This window comes from Periplaneta americana, chromosome 8, assembly GCF_040183065.1.
Source record: "Periplaneta americana isolate PAMFEO1 chromosome 8, P.americana_PAMFEO1_priV1, whole genome shotgun sequence".
In the NCBI taxonomy this organism is placed as follows: Eukaryota; Metazoa; Arthropoda; class Insecta; order Blattodea; family Blattidae; genus Periplaneta; species Periplaneta americana.
Genome location: NC_091124.1, coordinates 94,993,791 through 95,021,054, shown reverse-complemented (window position 1 = coordinate 95,021,054; position 27,264 = coordinate 94,993,791). Strand labels below are relative to the sequence as shown.

The window sequence follows — 27,264 nt, the reverse complement described above, 5'->3', positions numbered from 1 at the left end:
GTAAATTAAATTAAAACTCGTATGTAGGTTTAAACTTCGCTTCATACAATAATTTTATTCATATTTTGCATATTCACTTATTTCTAAGTTACAAACTATTGTACATTCTAAGGACAAAGGGAGAAAAGCCAAACAAAGCATATCAACATAATACAAGAATAAGCAAACGCCATTACAAAAAAAAAAAAAAAAAAATCGCTTAGCATAGAGTGAGAGTATTAAGAAAATAAATATAGACCTTAATTTTTCTCCTCATTCCTAAGTTCCATATTCATTTCAGGTTGTAAGTGATGCAAATTAGTAACTTCTGAATGAGTTTCATGCAAAAATACAGACAAGTCACCAGTAAAATGATTACAAGAAATGAGTGAAGCATTGCAGATTTAGCCCTGCATTGGAAAGAATCCCGCGACCAGATATTTACTCTAACATACAGGCTACATTTATTCAATTTACCTGAAGGGGTTAGGTACAGCTTACAGTAGTAAAATTTTGCAAATATTCAACATTTTTTCCACCATTACTGTATCTTGTACAATTATGAAAATTAGTACGTGTAAAACACTGTCCTTCTACTATATGAAAAAAATATTTATGTATATATATTTTTTTCTAAATTCAAAATGTTGACAGTTCACTGTGCAGTGATGAAGCATTTCTCTCATAACTAAAAAACTATCCAACATTTTGTGATGAAATTTGTTGTGTATGTATGCATGTCATACCTACAATATGATGCAAAATCACATCTCTACCTTTGATAGACTGTCTGATAAAAAATAAATTCATTTAAAGAAGTGGTGAATATAAGTATTTTTTTCTAACACAAAATAAAATATTATTTATTAAGGAATGTAGTTGAAAGAGCATGATATTGTAAACATGAGTTTCAGCAATGTAATAAAAGAGAGAACATTACACTAAAGTACTACATTTCCAGTTTTTGTCCATTGTGCAACTCAAACCAAGAAATGGATTCGGAACACCTCAAATCTGTGCCTCAGTAGCTGACCATGAGAATACCTTTGAAAAATATTGGAGTGCAAGAGGTCAAATGCCTGGCATTAGAAAACAACATTTTCAGCTTTTCATTAGGCCCTCCCCCTATTCTTTTCTTTCTAATTGTGTTATCTTAACATTTCCATTTCTAATAATAATTTTGCTTTTTTCAATTCATGGATCAATTCATTAGAGACTTCCAAGCCTAAATTAAAGACTCTGAATTAAATTTCTCTACTAATAACACCTTAATTGCATAGTTATAGACATAAGTGTAACTAAATTGCTTTAGGTAGGTACTTAAACCTCCATCAGGGAATATGTTCTAACTCAGGAACTACAGGTTCGATGAATGATGAATCCAGCAAAAACAAAAAAAATAAATAAGTACCGGTAATCTGTCTTATAAATCAGCAAAACTTTTAACCGACATTAAAATAAGAAAAAGGAACACATACATATGTATAGAATTCACGAAACAACAATGTGAAAATAAAAAGTTGAAAACACTACTAGAGCCCAATATACAGTAATACTAATAGTCCTCAATCTGATGCAGTTGCCCCATTCAGCTTAGAAACTGGCCACAACTGTCCAGCAGCATATCTCCATCAAATAAACTTGTTACACTCATAACACTGTGTAGCATGCAACAACACAAATATAATAATGAACAAGGAATACTTACTACTCTACACCAAACTCCAGAAAATGATTGGGACAGAAGAATTTCAAGTTCCTATAAACTGCTGGGAAGCTCGCAAGGAAATGAAGTAGACAAGAACTCAAGAAAATTTCACTACTAGTGCTACTATTACCATCACCACCACCATTACCACTACTACTAAGTTACATCTCTAGTTCTTTGATTTGTCCCAGATAATTTTTAACTTTGCCTTTAATAATATTTTATTTCTAATAACAATTTTGTTTTCTGCAATTCATAGAACTTCTCATCACGTTTAATTTTTGGGCTTCATGCTTAGGAGGAACACTTCTTCATACTCTGTCATTCTCGATGATCTTGCAGCAGAGTCCTATGGAAAGACGAAAAAAATGTTAATCATTTGCATACTACTGTACACAAAAGACACTACTTCTTATCAAAACTGTGAATTTTTTTAATTGTCTAAGTTTGAAAATTTATCAATTGTTTGAAATTATCCATTTGATCCAAACATGCAAGAAAATTTAATTTTCTGCAAAATGTACTATGATTCAAATGCATCCCACTTCATATTCCAGATCATAAATTTTAATTGTTATGAAGCACTTATACATTAATTTGTTGGTTGGGTTGGAATAACTGTCATACAATGTATCACTCAATTTCTAGTATTCAAATTAATGTTCCCTTGTTTAACCGTTTCATATTAGTGATACATTGTAATATTATTGTTGCATTTAATATTTATGTCTTAATACTAACTAAACTGTCCTTCATTAAAGAAAAATAGCCATAATTTTTCATCATGTACACAGTTGTAAAGTCCCATTCTGACCCAATGGACTGCCTTGAAATAATATACAGTACACTGTATGATTATTATAAACCACAAAAAAAGTAAATTAAAATCATCAGTACCAGTTGCAGAAGACACAGCTCTGCTGGATACATTAAGAAGATTGATTGATTGATTGATAATATTGTAATCATAAATAGGCCTAGCAATATTCTTAGGTATGAATGAGATCTTAAACTTACCTGTTGTTGATTACTGTAGAGACTGTTAACGCCCATTCACCTGGGATTGTGGAGACAGGATTTATTGAAGACATACGTGGTATTGATGATGATGATGATGATGATGATGATGATGATGATGATGATGGTGCAATAATGACATCCTGAAATAAGCATGTAAGTTATTAATATTAAATGAAAACGTAAACATAATACTTATTGTATTATATAGATCTTACATCAGCATTACAGCTATGAGATGTGGAACAAGTAAATTAAGCAAATAGCCAAAATATGTTCATTAATACATAGTAAGTATTTAAAACATAATTAAACTATGCATCATTTTGCAAAAATGAATATAAAGCAATTTTGTTAATTCTTTTCTAAATTTTTCCTCTTGACCCATCAAAGCTTTAAGATAATACATAAACAGTGAACGTTTTACAACAGTTGAGATTAATAGAGGTTAAATGGAAATCTAATTTGTCTTGTATTATATACACAGTGTGTTTAATAAATCATAATATTATATTATGGATGTTTTGATTTCTGACATGAAACATCATGTAGGCTACTCAAAGAAAGCCTAAGGTGGAAAATATTTCTTGCACTCCTGTCATTATTCTTAGGGCTTTCTATTGTAACACAATAAGAGGTAATCTATGTTTACATCACCACAACTACAGATTATATAGGCGTATGAGGTTTTGTCTTTTCAGTGCTGTAATAAATATGAGTTTGATATATATTTTATAAATCACTTACTAGCGTTCTATAAACACACAAGATAATGAAATGTTATAGCTGACCATCAATATGGATTCTACAAATTTCTTATGCTTATGTAGGTAATTCTAACCTCAAATAATGCTATTTCTTTTGACAAAGTAGAGAAAAGGATATCTCAGAAATCTCTAGGCGTTCCTACTGCCCTTTAAAATAAGGTCTCAGTTTTGATAATTCTTGTACACAAGATATTAGGCCTACGTTAAGGTATGATTGATAATTGTGTGGGTTGACATCAGATGTTTGTGGCCCAATCCCCTATAGGTATTTACAAAGCCATATTATCCAAACTGCATTTATGGTAGTTGAGTATAGGCATAGCTTGCATTCTCACGATTGTTGTGAATTACATTTTACTAGCATTATCAGCTATAAGTTATTCCTACAAGATATATTATTTACGTTATATTAATTAGGCTACCAAGTACCTATTCAGAGTAGCCTTAGGTGACATAATCATACCAGAGCCACATTAAACATTTACCATGAAGTAATAGGCCTATCTTACTTACAAAAACATGTCCTAAGAACCAAAAACACATACTTCATATGTTAACATTCCATATCGTTTAGTAGGCCTACGTCATCAATTTCGGGAGCAGGACATCCTCCACCAGTTGTTTTTAGTTATTTCTTCAACTAAAAGTAAATAAATATATACTGAATTAGAATAATTCACTCTTTGAAGTCCAATATTTCATAATAGTTACGTCTAGGCCTAACCTAAAAATATTACGTATAATATTATAACATTTCTACTTACATTTTCGACCTTTCTTCTTGTGTAGTCGAATTCCCGCACGCTGCCATGTATATTTCTTGCTTTTTTTTTTACCACAGAAGAAAAAACAAATAGTTTAGTGTAGTTTAATATCGCCAATAACCTCACAAATAAACAGAAACGATTCGGAATCGCTTGCGTCTGAGCATGACAATTGCCAGTCTGCACATGCGCAGTAGCATTTTCAGCATCGTGTAACAGTTTCCAAAGCTAATACGCCGACTAATGTCGTCTCTGAATCCTGTAAAAGTAACCTGGCTATAACCGGGGCTAGTTTAGAACGCTCGTAGCATGGGCTAGCGCGATGTCTATGAATAGGGCCCATATAGATTACTGTAATATTTGTTTAGTTTTTGGAGGTGACTGTTCAGAGTTCATAAATACTCGGGCATGCATGTTTACTCTTATGTCCTACCCATTCCACTGCGACAGAGATAACAGCCGATCTTGCAGCGGTGAGGAACTCGCTCTCCAGTTCACATTAAGAAAATCCATCTGCCAAAATCCCTGGCGCGACCTATACATACTGTATGTCAGTTGAAAAACCTATTCCATCCTCCTTAACAATTTCAAGCTATGAATATACATACGTCGGGCAAGAAAAAACTTATTACCAATGTAGCAGTGTTTCACATGTTCGTTCTCATTGCCCACAACGTATTTTCCATCAGGCCGTTACTGTAACTCCAAGACAGAAGCCTACCTTCAGTGATGTACTTCAATCGCGAAGGTCAGCAGATGAGATACTCGGTAATTCTATCGAGAATGAACCACACGGACAGGCGACTGCCCCATTGCCTTCTACCTCCACTGTAAACAAATCTAATAACCTCGTGATGTCAACAACGCAACGGGAAGGAATATCGGACAGCCACATAGACACAACAGCTGATTGTACCGACAAGATAGACGTACTTCGGAACACTCAACCAAGTATACATGACGGAGATTCTAATATACAGAACGGGTCTGAAACTGATTCGGCTGACGAAAACGACATCGAACTAGTTAATGATAATAATTCAATTGAAAATGAAGATGAGATTCCTGATGATAAACGTCGTAAGAAAGCGCCTTCTGAGCAAACTTCCATGCATACAAAAAGTAGTTCACAAGAAACAAGAGATAGATCTAATATGATTCCACCTCATGCGATAAGTGAAATTCTCAACCCACAACCAATGATTAAAGATACAGGAGCTGCTCCAAGTGAAGATGAGGGGAAGATCCTTTCTTCTCAACCGGTATGCACCCAGGATCCCAGACTACAAACATTGACAGCGACGAAAAAAGGCTCATTCACAATGAAAATTAAACATAACGTAAGCGTTAACTTCAGAATGTAAACGTTTCGGTAAAATCAAGAGATCATACCATTATTCACGATGGGGACATAAACATAACAGCAAACATACTTGGTAACCATGGAAACATAACTACGACGCCATTTCCTCATATTCTGTCGTATACTTCAGCGCTCCACTATTGTGTTCTGTTTGCAAATCACGTAAGCATAAGCATGAAAGTTTGGAGTTTGCAAACTCCCGCTCCGAAGGAGTGCGCGCGCTCGTTGAGCGCTATTTGTGCAGATATGGTTTAGTATATAGAGTCACGAAGCTCAATACGTAGGGAATATGCATCCATAGATAGTTGGGTCATTCCATGCAAAAAAAAAAAAAGTATGTTTTTGAACCATGATGTCTCAAAAGTTAAAAATATTGTAGTAGGTTATTTTATGTGTTCTAAATATCAATTTCAAACAATACCGGTACTATATTTATATCTTTCATAGTTTGGCAGTAATCAGAATTTATAATATTGGTTTAACAAAGAAGACGGTTTCATTCATTGAAGTTTTCTCACTATGTAAAGGAAGATGGATAACTAATTTCAATGCAATTCGAAAAAGGAGAACCTTGTTTATAAATGCCCTTAAAATGAAAAAATATATCCTTTTTTAAATAGTTACCCACCGTAAAATAATTAAAAAAAATAGAACACAAAATGCAATTCTTTTTTACAGACGAAAAACCATGTGTTTAATTCTTTAGGGTATATTGATTCCACTGTGAAAATTTCAGAATGTTGACTTAAATATGTCAGTTTTTAATAAAAATAATTCACGGGAACAAAGAAGCTCAGCAGGTAGGCTCCCCCGTAGTACAAAATGTTGAGCGATCAAAGTCAGGGAGACGGATGTTTGAGATTATTCATCGTTACGAAATTTCGCGAACGCTGCGACCGCCACATATAGTAAGCGATTTTCAACCGTTGGAACAAAAATTAATAATTTTATTAATTTAATTATTCACAGGTTTTTTGAGATAAAGTCATAAAACTTGGGAGATGGATTAGGAATAAGGTTTTCTTTAATACGAATGAAATTCGGATGAATTAAATTTTTTGCATTCGAATATAAAACTATTGCTTTTCTTCAATAAGGTTTTTTATGAGCATGCCTTAATATTATTCGGAATAGTCTTTAGGGGCCGTATTCATAGACATTCTTAGCGCGGGCTTCCGGTGGATGATCAGCGAACTAACGTTTTTCGTATTCATAAACCAGTGTTAGCCATATGATATGATATGAATCCTGTACAAGTAATCAGTCGATTGCCGGGGCTAGTTTAGCAGGCTCGTAGCGCGGGCTAGCGAAATGTCTATGAATAGCACCCTAAGGTATTAAAATATGGTTATTCAGGTTTGCAATGGCGTCTGCTTAGTATCGGTGACACTTCATATATGAAGGGTGTCTAGAATATTTTAAATGATGGATAACATGTAACTGACACCCATTTTTCAGTCATCCATATGACTAAAATATTAATGATATGGCGGTCATAGTTGACAGTTTAATTTATTTTCATAATAACATTATTATATTAAAAGCCTTAAAAAATCATGGCATCGCTGGAATATTCTTAAAATTTTGTATGGAATGACATAGTTGCTAACCACTAGGATCGCTACTATCGCCTCATTACAGACAATGCGAAATAGTACCGGCACAGTCTATTGTTCCTACTATCCTCACAACTCAATCTTCGTATTTGTATATACTAGACCAGTGGTCGTCAGCACTCGCTGCGGCGGGTAGAGTGATGGAGGGTAAGGAACTCTGCTCCTTCGTGCACAAGGAATAGAGAGACAGCATATCCGCTAGCAGCGACGATTGCACGCTAGGGCAGTGTCTTGTCCGCGGGTAAGGGACGCTAGCCCGAGCGTGCAGTGTTTTGATGACCGCTGTACTAGACTGTGGTAGTACTCCCTCCACGGTGTAGTGTAGACAGCCGGTGTTTGTTGAGAATGACACCAGATCTAGGGTTTGCACAAGAGATCTTCTAGGCCGCAGTACTGGGTCGTACTTCCTCCCCTCCTTAACTTCAGTAAAGTATTACTGTTGTTCATTGTTCTCTAATGAAAGTCATGTTAGTAAATGATCTCCTTCTTTGATACCTTTTTATTTATCTTGGAACTCGTTTTGTTTATTTGTGATTTTAAATTGAGAACGCTGTAATAAATGAATTCTTCTTATTTTGTATTTCAGAACTGTGGTTCACTCCGGCATGACGGTGCTAAAGGAAGGCTCCTTGCAGCATTACAGGGACACCCTCAGAGAAATGTAAGTCTACCAGGATTTAAAGCTGTATGATTTATGTGTAGTTGTTGTGTCTCATAAAGCCGACGTGTGCATACATGAATCTTTCACTTTTATTGTCCCGGTGGAGGTAATACACTCACAAAATATAAGTTCGCTTTATGTCTTTTCAGGAAACACTAATACGTATAATTTAAATGTTATGAGCAGAGAACACATTTATATGTGCTACAAATGTATAAAATATATAAATATTTATTTAGTTATTTTTATCTGAATATATAATAATCCGTGGCGCTACAGCCCGTGAAGGGCTTAGACCGACCAGCCGGCTGCTGGCCTCACGCCCACATGCCGAAGCAGAGATCTGAATATATACTTTAATTAAATATGCATTAACAATTACCAAAAATGGCATCTCATTTAATTAAAATATATAATGCCTACTTCTCATTGTCGCTTTGGGTGGCGCAGTCGGGATAGTGCTGGACTTCTGTGGCCGAAGTTGCGGGTTCAATCCCGGCCCAGGTCGATGACATTTAAGTGTGCTTAAATGCAACAGGCTCATGTCAGTAGATTTACTGGCATGTAAAAGAACTCCTGCGGGACAAAATTCCGACGCACCGGCGAGCGTCATTAAATAAAATATAATTTAATTTAATTTACTTCCCATTCTTTAATCATTATTTTAATATGAAATTCAAATAACATACATTTTATTTCCTCTTACCAAAACAATGGATTACGAAAGTAAATACTCGTATTTAGTTTTTTTAATCTGAATGTGTAATATTTAAAAATTATCATAATTGATCATTTCTATTTAATTATTTGATGTATACACTGCTTTAGGCTACTTCGCATTCATTAAATATGAAATTCAATTTGATAAATTTTTATTCTCTGCCACAAAAAAAGATATTACGAAAATTTCTTTGGAGTGATTGAAAATGAATATTCTCCTGTTGTCTCACGTGATGTAATAGGACTTTATTTCAAATTCACAATGTATGCTGGACTTAAGTCCAAAGTTATCTCAACACATTATTGTAGCATTTCGTATTTCTTCATATCCAGAGTGTTTTTCTTTTAATACAGTGTTCACCTTCACTTTTAGTGCTTCTGCAACTTCACCTGAGCCAAGTTACAGGTGATCCACAGTATGGGGTAAATAATGACAGCATTTTACCGTCACAGCTTCAAACTGTAATAGCTCTGGAAAAATAGATGTGACAGATAATGGCGATTTTGCCACAATGTGATTTAATTTAGAATACATTTCGCCCTGCACACAGCCAGGTTTCTCTCTGTAGAATATCTTTCCATGTGGCGCATATAAACAATCTGTAAGATATAATCTACAATAAAAAATTAAAGTAAAATTAACAAGATAAAAAGAAACGTAGGCTACACATAAGAAATGGCTAGTAATTTATTTTAGTTGTATGTGCTTTTGGTTATTGCTGAAACTGTCTCGAGGAGTCAATTGTATCCCGTTTGTTGTCCGTTCTCTTTCATCTTCAGTTATAGAAGCTGTACTTTTCACATTAATTGAACCTTAATCGACGACACATTCTGGAATTCTTATGATGTGAATGAAGCATGACACGGACCTCCACCTAAGGAAACACAGGCCACTCTATTGACAACAGACAATTAGGGATTACCCATTCATGTCCTTGGAGAGATACCAATCAACGATTAAGTTGCACGGAATGTTAAAGCTTCAATCTTAGCAGTTGTGAATAGAGGAAAGTGCCCAAAACCGGACCCCCATTTTGTTTTTTATTTTTTAAAAATATAAAACAGTAAAAAATTATGTTTTAAAAGCATGTAAAATTTACTTTATAATGTTATGCACCATTTACATTTTACTTTTAGAAAATATAATTAAAAATTGGTATGAAAAAAGTTATTTTCAATAACCTTACACTTTGGCGATTTGGAAAATAGTTGCCGAAATCGGACCCCTTGTAAAATTAAACAAAATAACACTAAACAAATTTGGAAAAAGGTATTAAATAAGAGAAAACATAATCTAGTTTCAAAGTATAAGCATTATATTACAATTACAGGTTTTAGTTTTTAAAAAGAGATATAGGATGTATTCAAAAAAAAGATACACAAAACGTACAACAGAATTAAATCGTTTAGCGACAAAAATCGCAGATATTCATGTCCTTTTCAGTCCCAGCACGTAAAGAAAATGACCCAAAGTTCCCCTTTAGAATCCTCCGAAAATTTTCTGTCACAAAAAACACATACCAAGCATCATCTTTGGATGGGAAAACTTTCGAGAAGAGATCCAATTCAGATATTCCAGAGGTCACGTTGTTTTCATCTTCAGTGCTTGATTCTCACATTTTTCACAAAATTTAGACGAGTTTTCACGAACCCTTTCCCTTTTTTTTAAGGCTGTACTTCTGAACCACTTCCCTGGTCGCGATTGCTTTTGCGTCCTTGAGCACGATTCCGTGCTTGTTGTTCAGCTTCCATTGCTTCTTTAGCTTTCTTAGCTTCCACCAATTGGGCTTCATGAGACGTAGATGTGATGATCGTAGAAATGCAGATCTTTCGCCCCCTATTCGAGAACCTCTTTTTAAATTTTGGAATGGAAGTGATGTCAAACGGTTTGTCTTAGAAGATGTGGAACCCTGAGGATCCTCAAGTGTAGCTGATGACAGAGGAACACCCTGACCTGCCGAAGATGTTGATCGTTGATTTGGGTCAAACTCTACAATAACTTGTGTTTCGTTCACATCACATTCTTCTCCGTTCTCTGGAAAGCTCTGATTTTCTGCTGTTCGTTTCTTTAACACAAATTCATAGAAAGAGAACTCTCGTTTTTTGTTTGCCTCTTCAATGAATTCGGCATCTGAAAACAGCTTCTTGTTCAAGGGTTGCTTTAAATCCATTGATTGCTATTTGAGCTGTTTGGCATCTAATATAGGCTTTGCCAAACAAGTCCATTGCATCAAAAGCACTGACAGCACGTTCATTGTGCCTTAACCACGGCCTGATTTCCTTGCTGTAGTGAACTTTCAGGGGAACTACGAAAGTTTTGTCCAAAGATTGTAGTTTGTGTGAAGAGTGAGGTGGCAGCGACACAATGGTAACATGATTTGTTTTTTGCCAAGTTGATCAGATCAATATTCTGTGTGTGGCTAAAGTGGCCATTCAAGAGCAACAGCACAGGTTTTTCCTTTGTAGGATTGACAAACTCGATGAAGTATCGAAACCACTGAGTGAAGGAGTTCATTTGGATCCACCTTGAATGGTACGCTGTAAAGATTGTTCCTTCCTTCCCCATTATTCTCTTGAAATTTGGAACAGAATTCCAAAAGAATAAGAGTGTGTACAAATACAGGTAGACTTTAAACATGAAAAAATAAGGGGTCCGGAGTAGGTAACTGAAGGGGGTCCGGTTTACGCGACTATAGCCAACACTTTGTTAACTCAATAGATTTTTAACCAAACATCTAAATTAAACGGTTTAATGACAAGCAGTAACCTTAAACCTTACAATTTAAGGATATGTATATATATATATATATATATATATATATATATATATATAGATCGAATGGCTTACCTGCCAATATCTAGGAGAAAAAAAAAACAAAAACAAAAAATGTAGCACAGTGTAAAAACTTTTTCCACTTTCAAAACACGTAATTGCAAACTGATAAGCAACAAGTGAAGCGGGCGACGTGTGTGCTCCGCTACAGACTGGTAGAAGCCTAAACTACTATTTACACTTAGTTCTGCTAGAGTTCAAGAGAATGCAGAGCCAGGAGACTGTGGGTCCACTTTAGGGGTAGGAGTCCGGTTTAGGGCACTTTCCTGTACTGATATCTATCATTTTAAGTTGTTCACCAGGTGATTCATTTTATTTACAGCAACATTCTTCCTTTTATGCGGCCGGGTAGATCAGTTGGTAGAGTAACTGGCAACGGACTAGAAGATCTAGTTCAACCTCAGGTGGTAATGGGTTAATATCACTTCAAAACGGTTCCAAGGTTAACTCAGCATCCTATCACATGAAGTACTGGGCATTTCCGGGGGTATAAAGTTGGTCGTAGCATGGTGTTTACCACACTACATCATTCTAGTGCCGAAATCATGAAAGCATGGAGCTTCATCTCCATTTCCCTCAAGCATCTTCATAGTGTATGAAGGGGTGCCTTTAATTTCCATTTCCTTTCGCTGCTGCCGTTTTGCGTCCCTCTGCGGTCGAATAGTGAACGACTTGATTCCCGCTTTCGATAAATTCGTCTAACAATGACATCCGTGTTGATTCAACACAAACCGGCGGGGGGAGGGAGATTTTTTTTATTTCTGAACGAATCTGAGAAGGATATTGTGAACTTCTTATGCCAAAGCAATTAAAATTTTCTGGAAGATTCCAGAACTTTATTTATAGATGGGACCTTCAAGACCTGCTCTAAGCTGTTCGACCAAATATTTATAATTCATGGTGTATATGAATAAACAAAAAGCTACGAGGGAGGATCGAACAGTAATGCACAACAACTTTTTGTGGCAACGTATTTAACAGGTAAGCAAAAAGAAATAATGCAGAAAGAGCTATAGGGCCGTATTCATAGCCATTTTTAGCGCGGGCTTTCGGTGGATTATCAGCGTTTTTCGTATTCATAAACCAGTGTTAGCGATAGGATTTGATTTGAATTCTTTACTAGTAACCAGTGTAACCAGTAGATAGCCGGGGCTAGCTTAGTACGCTCGTAGAGCGTGCTGCGAAATGTCTATGAATACCACCCATAGATTTTAGGAAGCGCAAAGAAAGCTTGCCCATTTGACTGATGCGCAGAGAACGATATATATTCGGTCCTCGTGCCGTCATGCTCGTTACAGGGCTTCTATGAATCACGTAATGCTGATTACAGGGCGCATTCGAAAGCGCGGTCTTGAGCTGTTCGTATCGTGAAATGTATTGTGCAGAGCGGGTAGAAGCCAGCGTATGCGTTACTGTACAGCTGTCAAAAGAAAAAGTGGCCGCTCTCCTGGAACAAAGTTCCCTTCGGGTATCTTCGCTACAAGTCGGAGACAGGCGATGTTACATGTTGTTGGACCACGTTGCCTGATATCTACAGTTATAATTGAAGTATTCTGTGTGTTATCGATAGCATAATGGTAGCGTTCAGGCCTCTTATTCATGAGGTCCTGCGTTCGACTACAACCACGTGCTTTTTATGTTCTTTTTTGTTCTGTTTTTGAGAGAGACAAACTATACATAATGGCTCCTTTTTCTTTTACGATTATTTTAGTAATTAACATCAGGTTCATTAATATATTATGTCATGACTTTATCATTATGATATTGTGGCTGCAAATGGAAAGAAAAAAGATTTTATTCTCAATAAAAATATCTTTCGTGGCATAAACAAAACAAATTTACTGGCGTCGGCCTTAAAACATTCAAACAATTAAGCGTTCAAAAAACAAAACAAAAAGCCATAATTCAATATTTAGTCTATCTTCCTCTTATCTCGATCATCTTGCAGTCGAGTGGGCATGGAATTGACTACCTAGTCTATGCAAATAGCGACTTTTTTTAGACACGATATTCCAGGCATTCTGAACATACATACATAAGTGTTCTGTCCATGGGCAGGTCTTTCATTGCAAACCCAGCAATCTCCAATCTTTCCTATTTTCTGCCTTCCTCTTAGTCTCCGCATATGATCCACATATCCTAATGTCGTCTATTATTCTTTTCAACCAGAGACCCAACCAGTTACTTTTTATCTTTCTAATCAGTTTCAGCAGCATTCTTTCTTCACTCACTTTTTCAAACACAATTTTATTTCTTATTCTATCTGTCCACTTCACACGCACCGTTCTTCTCCACATCCACATTTCAAATGCTTCAATTCGTTTCTCTTCATTTCGTCGTAATGTCCATGTTCCTTCCCCATACAATTCCACACTCCACACAAAGCATTTCACTAGTCTCTTCCTCAGTTCTTTTTCCAGAGGTCCGCAGAAGATGCTTCTTCTTCTATTTAAAGCTTCCTTTGTTCATGTTTGAAGTTTTTCTTGGGAAGGATAGGCCTAAATGCGGTAACATCCCGTTGCTTTCCGCACACCACTATCTCTTTCGCATCTTATTAAATTCCAGGGGGCCCAAGCGTGGAGATGAGGAGAGTGGATTTGACTAATTGGGCCCCCCGGACTTCACCGAAAGTCACGGCAAGAGTTAAATATTAATTCTATCAGGATGTTTGACCCTATCAGAGATCGGGAAATCTCAATTAGCCTTTGCCCCCCGCATCCTGGACTAGCTTCTACGAATCATCAGAAAATCTTAGAGTGTGCTTGGGCCAATTTTTCCGAAAATGTTTCCACGCTTTTGCCCTCGTAGCTCAGCGGACGAACGTCGGAATTTAGATGTCAACGTCTCAGGTTCAATTCCTCGTTACTCCTTTTCATTTTATTGTGGTTCAAGATAGTATAATGTAATAATACAAAAAGAAAAACTAATAGCAGTATTATGCAACTGGATTTTTCCAAACCTAATATTAAATTTATGTTATTTATATCGCTAAAGAACGATTACAATATAAATAACTTGAATATTATTTATACAGTATAACTAAAGAACAATAACACAATATAAATGATAAATATCGATTTGTTTAATTAATATAAGATATTATATAATACGTGTTTAATTATCTAAATAAAGTAACCTATTTTACAAAGAAAGGTGTTTATTTGTGTTATAATAATTACCTACATAAAATACAGATTATTTATATTGCGAAAGAACAATAACAATATAAATAACTTGAATATTATTTTATAATGCTAATGAAGGAAAACAGAATATAGGGTAAATGATAACTTGAATATTATTTATATCGCTAAAGAACGATAACAATATAAAAAACGTGAATATTATTCATATCGGAATTTCACAGATTTATTACAGATGTATTTAAGAAATTGTAGAAGAGTGGTAATTAGTAACAGTGTCCTATTTATTCTTCTTGGAGCCAAATTTGTAACTTTTAAAAGTGTGGTTACTATGTTGAAGTGTATGTGTTGCAACGGATGCTTGATTTGTTATGTATGTGAGTCAGTTATGGGATGCTTGATGTCGTCGCAATGTCGTAATTATAGTTTGATTGTGTTTGTGTGACTATTGTGTATTAATTTATGATGTATGGTATGGAAAGCTGCATATTTGTGTTATAGAAGTGTTACGTATGTGTGTTGTTAATGTTTTTGTATGTTTCAAATTGATAACTGATATTTGTTTTGCAATCGCAATGCCTAATTTACGGATTGTTTATGTTTTGTTTACATCGCGTAAGCTAATTTAATTTTCTTTTCCATTTCTCTTTATGCTTATCTGTTTTGTGTATAAAACTATAGCCCTAACATACATATGTAAAATAGGGCTAACCCCCACTGGAGATACAATAATAATAATAATAATAATAATAATAATAATAATAATAATAATAATAATAATAATAATAATAATTATTATTATTATTATTATTATTATTATTATTATTATTATTCATATCGTTATAAAACGATAACAGAATACAAATGATGACTTGAATTTTATTCATATCCCTAAAGAACGATAACAAAATATAAATAACGTGATATCCATCAAGAACGATAACTGGATATAAATGATAATTTGAATATCATTTACATCGCTAAAGAACGATTAAAAAATAAAATGAAAACTTGAAGAAGGCGCGAACCCACAACCTTTGAATCATTAAACAAGCACTCTACCGCTGGTCTGCGAGGAGCAGATATGGAACACTTCCATAGTTCCGGAACTGCTTGTACAAGCACATGCATCGTGTAACATCGCCGCGACCCGAAGTGGACTTTGAAAATATTCGCGGCCACTTTTTTTTTTTTTTGACAGCTGTACATATTCTGCGTTTTATCCCCATATTATGATTTTTTATAGAGTTCAAAGTGTGTTTGTAAAATAACAGAGTTCTGTATAACATTCTATGTACTTAACAATGCTCCCCGTTGGCTCTAAATTAGGAAGTGCTAATGAAACGTTACACAATCAAACTAGGGAATTATTTATAACGTTTATAAATGTATGAAAAACGAAACAGGCTCCGCTCGTAACGTAAGGAGTATATACAGATTAAAATAAATCGACAATAGTACCACGCTAGTTATCGTAACATTTCAATAAAATCACATAGTATTAGTTATTAGTATTTCATTACAATGTCAAATATCAATTATTATACGATCACATATTTCTTATAACATCTTTGTAATTTCATTCAGTGATTTTATACGTAAAAGAATTCGTGCTTCTGTATTTTCAACAATGTTATGTTATTAGTTACTCTTCAAAAGGTTTAGGTTCCGTTACATGCGCTGTGATAAATATCACTCGAAACATCAAGCCAGCAGACGACTGAGAACTGACGACAGTTTGCCAATGGAATCGAATCGAAGCGAGGTCGAGTGCACCCGAACGTTTCCGAAAGTTCGCGCAGCTTTCCGTGGCAAGCTCTTCTTGCGTTTACTTTTTCAATACAGGAACCAAGTCTCTCGACACATGTCTCCTATCGTGACACCAGATTCAGTACACCTCGTTCATAAAACTCCGTTTTCTGGGCGTAAAACCACCTGCGCACGACTGATTTCACTTCTTCATCCCAACCAAAGCGTTGTCCTCCTAGGAATTTTTGGTCCGAAGAGGTGAAACTCAGATAGTACGAGGTCTGGGCTGTAGGGTGGATGACTGCCACCTCAATGCCTCTGACATTATGCCCGTTATAAATGGGTTTCGAAAGTGCAAAACCCAACAAATTGAACCATTTCCTGGTACAAGAGAAATTATTAGACATTGAACATTTAATCGTGCCATTAAGAAATAAACTATTGCAAATATGTTGTGACACACGAACTTTTCTGTCATGATGGCTACTAATTGTTTTAAATACACTGTAATACATCACTTCTTGCGAAAGACTTATACGCTATGCCTACAGTTCTTATTATACAGAACAACACTTGATTACACTAAAATATATTTTGGAACTACCTCCCTAACAGCTTCCTTCAAATCTTCAATTGCCTGGTATCGATGTTTCGAGACATGCTGTTTAATTATTCCCCACAGGGAAATTCACACCGCCTTTGCTGCGGAAAATTTCACATAGGACATGGCGCCGCATCATTTTGTGCCGCGACAATGATGGTCCCAAACTGATGTTCTGGATCACTGAACAAGCTGGAATGTGAAGTATCAACTATCGTCTGCTATTACATGTTCAAAATGGATGCACATCAACATAAAACGGGGGGGGGGGGGTTGTGACAAGACTTTCGGATCTTATTGTAGATGCAAGCACTGTGGTCATGTTCTGCGCACCATTTCACCGCTTCCTTTGATAGCTTAAAGTTCCGCCTGAAAAGCTGTGTTGATGGGAGATAGACGGATGAGTTTTGTATGCACCTCTATGCCCTCACAATAGATGACTAATGCACAGCCAACGCATTCATTAATTCTCCATCCGTCTGTGTAAATTTCATACATTTGCATATCGGTACAGTTATGAGATTGATGGTTGTTATTTCACCTGTTAGAGACAGAAAGGGTGTTCAAACTGAAACTTACGATAAAATGAGAAGCGAGAAGAAAACTACTCCCAAAAATATGAGGGACAAAAAAAAACTACATAAAAGAACAAATGAAAAAGCTATCTGATTCAACCATTATCCGGTATGAATATCTTCAAAAAATCTGTTACAAGTTTTTCCCGTCTACATAATTTTATTACTTAGGGGAGAGTTGGGTAGTACCGGACATCGGGTAATATCGGACAGTGAGTTTCTTTCATCTACCACCAGATGGTAGGCCTAGTACATGAATAACATGCTTACGTTTCTGTATGCGACATCACAGAAACATAACCATGTCATTCAGGTACTATCATCTGATGGTAGATGAAAGAAACTCACTGTCCGATATTACCCGATGTCCGATATTACCCAACTCTCCCCTATGCTTGGCAATTGCAACTTTACATGCACATTATGAGAATAACAAAAAGCCAAATATTTTTAATATTAATATTAGAGGAGAAAAATTCGCTCCGGCGTCAGGGATCGAACCCGGATCCTTGGTTCAACATACCAAGCGCTCTCAGCATTGACCTACCCCGAAATTCAATCCACAGCACCGGATCGAACCCCCCTCCTCCAGTGTTTTTCCCGTTGTGACCTGACTCCAAGTTGGACATGTATGCTGACATTTTATATTAAGTCAACTGCCATTATACAAGGAGCGCACTCAGTAGAGTGATTTGGTGGCCGAGATTCCACAGTAATATGCACAGTAATCTGTACAGTAATATGGACAGTTGCTCGAATCTACCTAAAGGTTATTTTACTTTTTCAGATGTATTCTGTAGGACCAAAAAAAAAATATTTACGTAGATACAAACATTTTTAACCATACCTACTGCATATAGACAGTCCTAAGTATGTGTAAAATGGAAAGGGCAATGTTATGGCACTGTTGTCAGCTGATGAGAACACGTACGCTATGAGAGAAATAAGGTGGCAGCTGATGGGAATCAACACGTCCCCTATCGGATAAATACGGTGACAGCTAATGGGAATAAAGTACATTTAGGAATCAATTCGGGGTCAGCCCTTCCTTTTGTTAGACATTTAGGTTCATGAAAGAGTATAATTATTGTTTTATCAAACGTAATCACTTTTATCGTTTTTTTTTTCAGTTTGATTTTATTCGATTTTGCATCTCCCATTAGCACTATTGTTTTATTATTCACTGAATTCTTTCTTTTAATATAAGCAGCCGTGAAAACAGCTGCCAGAATTCTAAATATTCGCCATTACATTCGAGTGTACGTGAAATTATTGTCAATGGTCGCATTTAAATTCCCGGTTGTTAGCTTTCAAGTCTGCATTGTGCATGAGCGCAACACCTGCAAAACAGAATCGTTGTGTTAGATATTGTGTACGCCAACATCCCGTTATAGATGGGTTTCGGGAGTGCAAATCCCAACAAATTGAACCATTTCCTAGTACAAGAGAAATGATTAGATATTGAACATTTCATCATGTGCATTTACTGGAAATTTTTAGTGATGACAAAGTTCGCAAATAGTATTCATGTAGGCAATTCCAGGAAATAGCCTGGCATATAGGACAAGAGCACAATATTATATTCGGTGATGAAAACTAATGCGGTGTTGACGTGAAAGGGATCGTACGGATCTGTTATGGGCATTTAGATGGGAATTACTTTAACCTGGAAGTTTATAAAATGTTCTAAATTAGAGTCAAAACATTTATCAAAACACTTAAAAATCAGCCGATAAATATAGACCTAGGTATAAATTCTTTCTGTGTCACTTAGATCTACAGATAAAATTTAAACTGTATAAAAGTGTACGATTGATAAAATAATATCAACTTATAATTTAGGCCTCAATGTGTTATGCTCTACCGCGCTTTTTTTTTCTGTGCAATCAACATAGACGATATTACAACATTTGGTCTGTATAAATTATTTTCTAGCTAGTAGTAATTAAATCGTAACCATGAAACTAATAATTTTTCTTCTTCTTATTCTCTCAAGTTAAATTTGCGATAATGTATCAGCCTCCTCCTGACCTTCATACAATGGCAAAGAGAAGACAATTTTAGTGTACCGAAATTATACGTATTATAGGAGTACTTTGAAGTAACAGAATATGTAGACCAGAATGCTGCAGAACAGCGCTTGCAACCGGTTTATATTCGACCGGTTGCAGATCAACCGGCGAGGTTGGACATTCGTTCGAATATCCGGCCTTGAAGCGGTTGCTCCTGGCTAGACACAACCACAGATATAGAGGACAGAATACCAAGCGCATTTCATCATACAGGAACTCTGATGACATTTTGTAACTACACAATTGGAGTAATTTAAGAAATTTACTTTCCCTAATTAAAAAGGGTTAGCTTGAAATTCTTATGAAAATATTTGGGACTAAGAGGGACAAAGTTACAGGAGAATGGAGAAAGTTACAAACGCCGATGCACGCATTCTATTCTTCACCTGACATAATTAGGAATATTAAATCGAGACATTTGAGATGGACAGGGCATGTAACACGTATGGGCGAATCCAGAAATGCATATAGAGTGTTAGTTGGGAGGCCGGAGGGAAGAAGACCTTTGAGTGAAGTGGGATATGATGATAGATACTGGATTAATCTTGCACAGGATAGGGACCGATGGCGGGCTTATGTGAGGGCGGCAATGAACCGACGGGTTCCTTAGAAATAGGGTTTATAATTGATTGGACACTTTGGTACATTTATCTTCATAACTAATATATAAATCAACTAATGGACACCAGTAACAGCAAAGGAAATAAGCGTAATGCATAGATGAAATCTGACGTGTAAGCAAATGCAAGGATAATATAAATTACAATTACTTATATATATATTCAGGGTTTGTCAGGAGGAAAGGTACATGCTGTGAGGGGTGATAATATTGGTGATTCTGAACGAAAAAGTTTAAATGAAGATATGTCCTCTTCTTAACAGTATCTGACATACAGCTTTTTGAAAATCACGGGTATGAGTCTCATGTCCTTCATCAGCACTCACATGCGGACGCAACCAAACCGACATCAGGTTGTAGTAGGATCAATGAAACTAATTCTTCGCATTGGATCGGTCGTATTGGAGTAATTTCTTGGCCACCGATGTCACCCGACCTTACTCCATTGGATTACTATATGTAGGGTTAGCTTGAGAGTGAAGTCTACAGGCGCAAAATGGACATATGGGAGGACTTCTCGCTCCCATTTTACATGTTTGTGTTCAAGTAAAGGAATGTCCGAATCAGCTCAGATCAGCGACACAGCAGCTGTCTACAAGAGCTGCAAAGTGCATTGAACTTGACGGCGGACTTTTTGAACATGTTCTGTGAAGAAAAGTACACAATTAAACAGAACATAAGTGACAATGTTTTAATTTACTATCACCTGCACTTTTCCCGCCTCGTGGTTTTCATTAGTTTTCTCCAAAACTATCAAGGACAGGACATATGTTCATATACACGTTTTTGTTCAGACTCACCAATATTATTACCCATCATGCCATGTACCTTTCATCCTAACTCAACCTGTATATACAGGGAGATTCACGAGGATTTACAGTCTCTTACGGAACTTATTTTCGAAGACATTCTGAGCAAAAATTGTCATATAAACATTTGTCCTAATCTCAATATTTTCAGAATTACATTAATTTGAAGTTATTTGTAAAATACTACTCCCTCTGTCCCATAATAATTGTCCGGTACGCCGAAATGGTATTACAGTAATTACAGACGACGGGGAAAACGAGAAGTGCACGCATGAAGAAGCGCAGTAGATCAGTGCACAAGGTTATGCAGAGCAATAATGTGATCTTATTGAGACAAGCAACACACATCACCCAGAAGATTACCGAAAGTGGGTATTGGTTTGCAACTCACCGGTGTGGCACTATATACAAACCAGTGTAGCAAAGCAAGCTGGAAATCGTTAGTAGAGCATACTCCTGCAGTGAGTACGTACGTTTGAACAGACATGGACATCCTGGGAACACAACTGGCGGTAGTGAGTGACAGGGGTAGCAAGAACCTTACAGACAGTGAACGGAGGCGGTATAGGAGTTTTTGTTGAAAAACATTACGGCTGACGTAGTGAAGGAAGGTGCCATAACAGGTGCGGCCGAGAAATTTCATGTCAGTAAAAGAACAGCACGCTGCATTTGGCAACGGGGGCGGCAATCTTTGGAAAGTGGATCCATGCTAATCACCAAATTAATCCCAGCAATAAATGCAAAATGGCCTCCTGAACCGCGCACAGGGATAATTCAGGTGTCAGTTCAGCAGGACAATGCGCGTCCGCATATCGCTCCCAATGACCGCACCTGGATGGATGCTGCAGCAGCCAGTGGAATCACTTTGGAACTCGTGTGCCAACCGCCAAACAGTCCGGATATGAATGTTTTAGATCTGGGGTACTTCCGAGCAATTCAGTCTCTCCAGTATCAGGCAGCTCCACAAAGTATTGAGGAGTTGATCGCCGCCATTGAAACAGCTTTCTCTCAGCTGACACGCAACAAGCTCAAGAATGTCTTCCTCACTTTGCAGTCCCATCTCATTGAAATAATAAAAGTCAATGACGGAAACAACAACAAGATTCCCCATATGCAAAAATGGCACCTGGACCACCTCAATATCCTGCCATCTCGCTTCGAGTGTCCTCGGATCATTTACTACGACGCTACAGTAGCACTGCAGCAGTAGATCTATGGTTCTAGGCAAACTGTTAGAATGAAAACCTTCCCGGTCTAACAGGCAGTTTTTTCGTCTTTACTTGTAGGAGAATGTTTTTCTTTCTTTCACTTCTTGGTAAATTTGTACTACTCCTGCAGTTAATAAAGTTGCACTCCTAGGATTACTTATTTTCGGCTCAATGACTAGCCAATTTGTACTGATCCTGGAGTCATAAATTTGTGCAAGTAGTATTCAGGTTCTTTTTTTTGGGGGGGGGGTCAATGATTGGCCTATTTATACAGATCCCGGATTAATAATTTTTTTCTTTTGCTAATTGAGTGACAATTTTGTACTGATTCTGTAGTAATACAGTTGTATTACTCATTCATGTGTTTCATTTTGCTCCTATGTAAACGCCAGTGTAAAATTATGGATATCGGACAATTATTATGGGACAAGAAATAAAAGCGTACCGGACAATTATTATGGGACAGAGGGAGTATTATTCTTGGGTGTGAAAGGTAAAAGAGTATTACAGATAAAGAATGAATTATTCATAAGTATCATTTCTTTAATTGGCTAGTATTCTGAAGCTAAAAATGTGTTTCGAATTCCATAGTTGCTTTTACAGATTTTTTCGATTTTTTAAACTACAAAATTACGTTTTATTACGCATTTATCACAGTTGTTACAAATCACGCCTCTCTTGTAAATTTTTTTAAGACTGTACATCAAGATGCATAATTAAACTGTAAAGAATCAAGTTACTAAAGTCGTACGATTTGTAACAATTGTTGTGATAAGTGCGTAAGAATCGTGTCATTTTTAGTTAAAAATTGGAAAACAAAATCTGTACAAAGCAATTAACAACACATTTTTAGCTCCAGACACCAGCCAATTAAAGAAATGACACTTCTTAAAACAAAAGAAAAAAGGTTTTTTACTAACAATTTCAAATTAGTGTAACTCTGAAAATACTGAGATTAGGACAAAATATGTTTATATGGCATTTTTTTCTCAGAAAGTCTTCGGAAATAAGCTCCGTAAGTGACGGTAAATCCTCATGAACCACCCTGTATACACATATGTATATACATATCTACGTATGTAAGATCAACTAGTAATTAGGAAAAAATGATCTAATAAATTACCACTACAATAAAGCAATAAAAGAAAAGGCACAAAATTAACATGAGAATGAAAGGAACATGTAATTGAAAGGTCACTTTACAAACTGATGGATAAGGCCTATACTAACCTAGAAATAACAAATACCTGACACAGTTGTAAAAGGGACGCACTCTAATATTATCCGTATAGTCAAAACCACAAATTAGTAGACCTACTCATTTATGCCGAAATCAGAAAATCGAAAATTGTATGTCCAACTAAAAGAACAAACTGGTGAAGCAAATGGAATATTACTGTTTACTTGTAGCATGCGACGTGCACAGTGTGCAATTTGCGCGACCTAGCTGGACAAAAATCAAGATTCAACTCGCAGCGGAGGATCGGAATTTTTATTCGGTAAAATATAGTTTATCTTATTTTCAGCCAAAGTAAGGAATTAATCACTAATGGCCATGTTCTTTAGAATTAAGCAGTATGGATGTAATTAAAATAGTACATGAAGTGACTAAGCGATTCTAATTGCTTTATGGTATTTTAGTAAATTAAGTTGATATTTTAAATTAGCACATTCCAATACGTATTAGTCTCCATTCATAGTGTTCTGCCCAACGGCATGTCTTTCACAGCAAACCCAGAATTATCCAATCTCCTATTTTCCTCCTTCCTCTTAGTCTCCACGTATATGATCCATGTATCTTAATGTTGTCTGTATTCTGATATATTCTTTTGCTGCGAAGTTTTCTCCCGTTCACCATTCCTTTCAGTGCATAGTTTCTTCTTTTTTTTTTCTTGTTAGGAGGAAGGGAATATCCCACGCACTACGACCTGAGGTCTATTGTACACCCTCCCATATGGGATGAATTGCAAATGGGAAAGTGAATGGTCAACTACTTCCAAAGCTACTCTAACCAAGGAGTTCTTCCCTAATGTCCAAGATAGATTGAAATTAAAGATAGAAATAACTCCAAAATTGACGACACTGTTGACCGGACACGGAAGACTCAACGCATATTTTCATCGCTTTAAAATCAAGAATAGTGCGACATGTGTCTGTGGAGATGGGAATCAGACAATGGACCATATTATTTATGACTGCACGAAATTAGGAAAGGAAAGAGGAACACTAATCCAGTCTATACATAAATGTGGTGGGAAGTGGCCTGTGGACAAGACAAAATTAGTGAAAAGTTATGTAAAATATTTTATAAAGTTTGCTAATAGTATAGACTTTGAACAATTACAATAGGCTGGATAGTATATAAGAATAAGTTATTTGGGAAGATAAAGAAGTTAAAAGTCAGAATTAAGTGATAAGGGCCGAAAATAAGTTACTTGTATTCTATAATAAGCTAGAATATTAGAGGATATAATTTATTTGAAAATAGGCTCGTCAAAAGATAGTAAATATGTAAATACTGTGAATATTTAAATGCTAGAATGTGTAAATATATTCTAGTACTTCATAGGTTAGGAATAGGAAAATAAGTTAGACTAAGAGGTAACAATATTATCTTGACAGTTACACATCGTAGATGAACTACACTATTCCATACTTAACCTAAAATAGCGACATAATAATATATAATGTAAATCGATAATGTACTTGAAGGTAAACCTAGGCATGTAGTATTACTTCACATTTGCAATGGAACATGCTGCTCAAAAAAAGGTACATACATACATACATACATGGGATGAATTGCGTGCCCACCGATCCTCTACGCGCACCGACCTAACCACTTGACCCTCTTAATGACCGATCCCTACAGCCAACAGAGTCCATGTACCACTCCTTATTCGGCAACCCCCCACCAAATCTCCTTTAACGGTCCGAGGCGGAAGTCCTCCCCCGAGAAAGTTTGCCCCGGATTCCGTTGCAGAAGCTATCCATCATCACATGACTACAATCCACGGAGGCCGGGCGAGAGAGCCAGCAGCTTCGGAGGGCCGTCTGTAGAGTGATCTGAAAACCAGAAGAAGTAACGGGATGATGTATGAAAAGATGATAGGGGAGGAAAGGAAGTGGCGAAGATGAGTGGGGTTCCAATCGCCTGATATTACCTGATATTCATTCATAGGAATGAGGGTAAAACCCCTAAAAAAAAAACCTTACCCAGGCAGCTCTCCTCGACCGGGAATCGAACCCGGGTCCGCTGGGTTCGGAATTAGATTCGCTAACCCTCGACCACAACGGTGGACTACAGTTTGTTCTTAGTCAGTGGCCCTGCCAATTTCATTTTCTCTTCCTGATCAGTTTCATCATTATTTTTTCTTCCTCGCTTTTTCTCTTTAATTTCTTAGTCTGTCCATTTTACACGCTCCCTTCTTCTCCATATCCACATTTCAAATACTTTTAGTCGTTTCTCTTCACTTTGTCCTAATTGTCCATGTTCCTGTCCCCATACAATGCCCATTCCACATTCGTGGCCACCTCCTCCCACGCAGATCTGTTACGAACACATTTTGGTAAATATAATGATCTCCAGAAGGAACAGTTTCCTTCTAGCAGAATAACATCCGGTACACACCGTCAATCGGATTCAAAAATGGTTTACGAGAAGCCCTGATGTTGGCCTGGTCGACCGGCTTCCAAATTCATCTCGTATGAATCCGATTGAAAATTTGTGGGCTAGAGTTAAAGGGATGCTACGCTTTAATTGGGCACAACAACCACCCATTCGGACAGCTGGCAAATTTTGGGACAGAATTCTAGATGGAGGAGATTGCCACATGTTCCTCAATCTTGTTGACTTCATACCGCACAGAATGAGGACAGTTGTTAGTGTAGGTAGTATATGGACGTCCCTACTACAGATCTGTTTCGCCTACGTATTTGTTTGTTTGTTTATTTATTTATTTATTTATTTATTTAATTATTTATTTATTTATTTATTTCTGTTATGCTTCCGGTTTTTGTAGGAAGTGAAACAAGTTATTATTGTACTTTAATAAAGGCCAGATTTCTTTTATTAATTGTCCACAGATGTTACTCGTAAAGAATGGAGGGCACTTCACTTTATTATAAGAATCTTGAAAAGGGCTAGCCCCAAATCGAGGGAAATAGCATTTCTAACGTTAGTGCGACCGTTAATGGAATATGGTTCTATATGTTGAGATCCCTATAGAATATATCAGATAAATTCCTTACAAAGAATCCAGTATAGGGCAGCTAAATTTGTTAAAGGTAAAAGAGAAGACGGAAATGATACGATAAAATGTTATGTTTTATTTAACGACGCTCGCAACTGCAGAGGTTATATCAGCGTCGCCGGGTGTGCCGGAATTTTGTCCCGCAGGAGTTCTTTAACATGCCAGTAAATCTACTGACATGAGTCTGTCGCATTTAAGCACACTTAAATACCATCGACCTGGCCCGGGAGCGAACCCGCAACCTTGGGCATAGAAGGCCAGCACTATACCAACTCGCCAACCTGATCGACTGATACGATAAAAGAACTTAAATGGGAAACATTGGAAAACAAACGAAGAAAAACTAGAATAACATCATTGTATAGAGCACATCTAGGTCAGAAAGCATGGGTACACATAACGGCTCTGTTAGAGAAGCCAACGCACTATGGTAGGAACGATCATGATTTTAAAATCAAATGTAGGAAACAGAAAACGGATGTAGGTAAATTCCCATTTTTAAATCAAACTATAAATGAATGAAATGACCTACCTGCAGCTGTCTTTGAGGGCTGTCATTCCTGAAGGAGATTCAAGAATAACTTACAAGATGTGTATAAAGTGTGAATTAAAATTAAGGTGGCGTGTATATTTTAAGGTGACATGTATTTACTTGGCCTGAGGAGTTATTCCCTTGGTTAGAATAGTAAATTATTTAAAAATAGCTTGTAAGAGGTCTCAGACTAGAAATGTTTAGTTTAAATGTAGTTCTGTTTATAAATATGAATAAGGATGTAATCGTTTGTCTTATTTCAACTATTGTATCAG

The 27,264-nt window shown here is 36.5% G+C and overlaps 1 protein-coding gene and 1 long non-coding RNA gene across 3 annotated transcripts in view; one reads left to right on the top strand and one right to left on the bottom strand.

The window, feature by feature from the left end:
- The window catches only part of LOC138704898 (follicle-stimulating hormone receptor-like), a 472,716-nt gene that overhangs the window by 292,324 nt on the left and 153,128 nt on the right, over positions 1-27,264 (top strand). Inside the window, exon 4 of the mRNA XM_069833291.1 lies at positions 7,801-7,875. Within this exon, the coding sequence (XP_069689392.1) occupies positions 7,801-7,875 (75 nt within the window). The remainder of the gene's footprint in view (positions 1-7,800; positions 7,876-27,264) is intronic.
- LOC138704896 (uncharacterized) lies at positions 25-4,475 on the bottom strand. Of its 2 annotated transcripts, XR_011333463.1 has the most exons (4): positions 4,236-4,475; positions 4,017-4,111; positions 2,705-2,847; positions 25-2,036 (listed from the first exon to the last, which is right to left on the bottom strand). It is a non-coding gene; the product is annotated as an uncharacterized lncRNA (long non-coding RNA). The 2 variants fall into 2 exon arrangements; XR_011333462.1 differs by having other exon boundaries at positions 4,017-4,475.